Below are 3,663 nucleotides of genomic sequence, written 5' to 3' on the forward strand. Positions count from 1 at the left end.
CAGCTCCGTACACAGGTGATAAATGCCCCTGTACATCAGTGGTGCTGTGATATATGGGTGTTAGTCCCCATCACTGTTGATCCTCCTCTGGGATCCTTCCAGGATTTGAATATTTCAGGTGAAGAACCTGCTCCTGCTGGGACAGCGGCCATTTTTAATCGTAAAGTCACATCAAATTAATCAGTGTTTGTTTGTGTTTTTTTTTCATTTCCTGGGTGCTGCTTTTTCAGGTCAGGTTTGAAAAGTGTGGGACTAAAACAACCAACCTATTTCTTCAGTGAAAACTTTACTGCGAACCAGTTTCTCCTCTTCAACCAACACACACTTCATAACAAAACAACGCCAACTCTGACAAAGTGAAGCTTTACTTCTTCACTCCTTCCACAGGAGATGAGGCAGGTGGCGGCCCGGTAGGGTTCTTGGTTTGAATCCCAGCCTCGGTGTGACCGTGGTGCCTTCATGGACGGGTTAAATGACGCGTTTCATTGTGGGGTTTTTTGTGCAATGATGAATAAAGCTGCTGCTGCTTCTGATGAGTCTGGGCCGAGCACCTGAAAAAGGTTCTAAACCAGGCATGGCCAAACTACGGCCCAGGGGCCCGGATCTGGCCTGTTTGGCTTTTTAATCCGGCCAACCAATTCTGTTCAAATTATTATTAATTTCTATTTTCTTTTTTTTCTCCTGCTTTTCCCCTGCAATGCCCACTTTTCCCCAACAGATGGCATAGGAAAGGCTAAAAGCATTTTTGGCATTTTAGCCTGACACACACACAGAGCTGGGAATTGAACCCTTGACCTTTTTACAGTATCTATAGACATGATGACACTTACCCATGTATTGCATGAAGTGGGTGTGGCTCATACTGGTACCGCCCTTCATGGTGCCTCATGTCAATGGGGATGGGGGGGTGGAAAGCTGGGAAGAGCTGATGGACACCTGTAGAGAGAGAGAGAGAGACATTACTGCCACCTACTGGGTCTACTTTCTCCTAGAGCAGTGATTCCCAACCATTGTGCCGTGGCCCAATAGTGTGCCGCGGAAAATTATCCAATGTCACTTAATCGGTTCCAAAACTATTATTTATTTATTGGAAATAATTTTTATTTGGTCGTCAATGCGTGACGGACAGAGCAATCAAATCCTCTTCCACTAGGTGGCAGCAGATGGTTTGAAGAAGATCCTTGTGAGTGTCTTTCTTCAATTCCTGCCACTATATGAGTGTAATCTTCAACTAAACAGGAGTAGATTTTTAGTAAATTTAAACTAGAATATTATTATATTTCATTGGATGAGATTTTTTGATTGGTGATGTGCCGTGGCTCAAAAAAGGTTGGGAAACACTGTTCTAGATGACGCCGTGATAACAGATAAACCCCAGTGGGGGTAGAACCCTGGCTGATGTTCAGAGGAACAGGGACTTCGTGTAGATGAAGTCAAACATGGAACTCTTCAGTTCAGTTCTGAACACCTCAGGGTTCCAGCGTCTCTCTGTAACCAGTGTGAGCCTGTAGGCTAGCACGCAGAGCTAAGTGTTGTGTCAGAGGTATTACTGAGGCGGCGGTGAAGTTCTTGTTCTTGCTCTTTGTTCATCCTGCGGGGATTACGCGTGACTAGAAGAGCGGAGCCTCCCTGAAGGCACCAAGTTCACTGCTGTGGAATTTGTCTAACAATGAGCTGGTTTCTCTGTGCCTTCCATTAATGTTGACTCAACAACAACAACGACGTTACAGCTAAGTACCAACTTAGCACAACCTGTGATTTCAAACAATGGAGAACACTGTTTGTCAGCAGACATAGTAAAAAAAAGAAAAAGTGTCTGAACAGTACCAGAGCCAGGCTGGTACTCATCCTGGGACATGAGAACTGGTACAAAAGACCTGGTTTGTCCCAGAACCAGTGCTGATACCGTACGTCCAAGTGGAGACCATTGTCAGATCATCAAGAACAGGTGAGAACAAACCGGAGTGTGCCCCCAAATGGCCGACTCCCATGATGCAGCTGCAGGTCGTGGGGGTGCTGTAGGCACGACAGGCCCTTCCATCACCCAGACAACTGCACTGTTCCCTGAGCAGCAGAGAAAAACAGCAACAGGTCCCAGCCTGCAGCGTCTGGAACACCTCCACGTCTCCTGCAGGTCTCCGAGGACACGCTCACGTTCACGTTCACCCAGAACAGTTCCAGGAACAAGAACGCAACACAAACTTTAGGTAGATCTTTCACAGTTTCAACTCTCGTTTTGACAGGAGAGAGGTCAGAAGTCAAAGGTCAAAAGGTCACAGAGGAAACAGAAGAGCAACCGTCAGCTTCAAAATAAAGGAAAGTTACCCCCCCCCCACCCCCCTCCAAGTGCAATTTCATTAATGAACACAAACAAAACCACGGATCGGGAGTGGGCTGAGTGGAGTGGGCTGAGTGGAGTGGGCTGAGTGGAGTGGGCTGAGTGGAGTGGGCTTATGTCTGCGAGGAAGTACTCAACACAAATCACAATGCCCTGAGAGCCAGGAATCATGGGGGGTGGTGTGTGTGTGTGTGTGTATGGGGGGGGGCTCCATTCACACAGGAAATTCCAGCAGGAAAAGTTGGCCTGGGTCCTAACAACACAGGCTCCTGCCAGCGGCTGTACACAAGTGCACCGTGTGTGCTGACTGTCTCACACACACACACACAGACACACACACACAGACACACACACACACACAGACCTGCTCTGTCTTTAGTCTGAGAGTTAAATGACATCAGTTCTAACTCCTCACCTCAGTTAAACCGTCCGTCGGTTCCTGTGAACCTCAGCCAGGTTCCTGCCCTCTCTCTGGGTTTTTCCTCGTTCTTCCGTCCCGACTGTATTTCATTATGCGTCGCCATGACAACCTCCGTCCTCCAGGACCTTCTCAGATCCCTGACCTGATGTGAGTCCAGACTGCAGACCCCCGGAGGACCCTGCACCGCCGTGATCCATCACCGAGGCACCGCCTTCACCGACTGTTCTACAGGCAGACCCTACCTCACCTGGGCAGGGAACCAGCAACCCCCAGACTGACTACAGGGTCTCACTACAGCTCCACACCCGTCAGTCTACACGACCAGTCTGTAACCACTGCACGGCCCGGACCTCAGCTGCTCAGTGGGGGCCGGGGGTGAAGCCTCCGTGGAGCTGCAGAAGCAGCAGCTCGACTTCAGCCACGTGTGTGAAGACAGATGAGGTGTCACACAGATCAGCCCCCCCCGCACCCCCCCCTTCATGTCCACCTCTGATTTATGGTCTGATAAATTTAGAACGCTGCAGTAAACTTCAGTCGGTAAACAATGATGCACTGGGCGTGGCCCTGGTGGTGGTGGGGGGGGCAAGTGAAGGGGGGGTTAGGGTTAGGAGAAGCAGAAGAAATGAAGATCCATCCGTCCATCCGTCCGTCCAGGACCTCTGCTGGAGACACATGTGAGTGAGGTGGGGGACCGCGGGGTCCAGCTCTCACTGAGATTCTCCCCAGGACTCAGGGCTACTTCCTGGGCTGTAATTAAAGCCTTATCCCAGTGACAAACCAGAATGGAACTGCACAGCCATCTGGGGCAAATTACTGCTTTACCCCGGAGTCAGAGGAAGTTTGATGATATGTAAACAATCATGTACTTTAGCTTTAGCCCTGTGTCCCGTCCCTCCACCCCAAC

General features: G+C 49.7%; 1 protein-coding gene across 1 annotated transcript in view; it reads right to left on the reverse strand.

Annotated features, from left to right (window-relative positions):
* Nucleotides 1-3,663, reverse strand: part of gli2a (GLI family zinc finger 2a) — a 49,666-nt gene that overhangs the window by 27,213 nt on the left and 18,790 nt on the right. The window contains exon 3 of the mRNA XM_025063883.1: nucleotides 831-936. Within this exon, the coding sequence (XP_024919651.1) occupies nucleotides 831-936 (106 nt within the window). The remainder of the gene's footprint in view (nucleotides 1-830; nucleotides 937-3,663) is intronic.

Source organism: Cynoglossus semilaevis, chromosome 16, assembly GCF_000523025.1.
Source record: "Cynoglossus semilaevis isolate Cse_v1.0 chromosome 16, Cse_v1.0, whole genome shotgun sequence".
In the NCBI taxonomy this organism is placed as follows: domain Eukaryota; kingdom Metazoa; phylum Chordata; class Actinopteri; order Pleuronectiformes; family Cynoglossidae; genus Cynoglossus; species Cynoglossus semilaevis.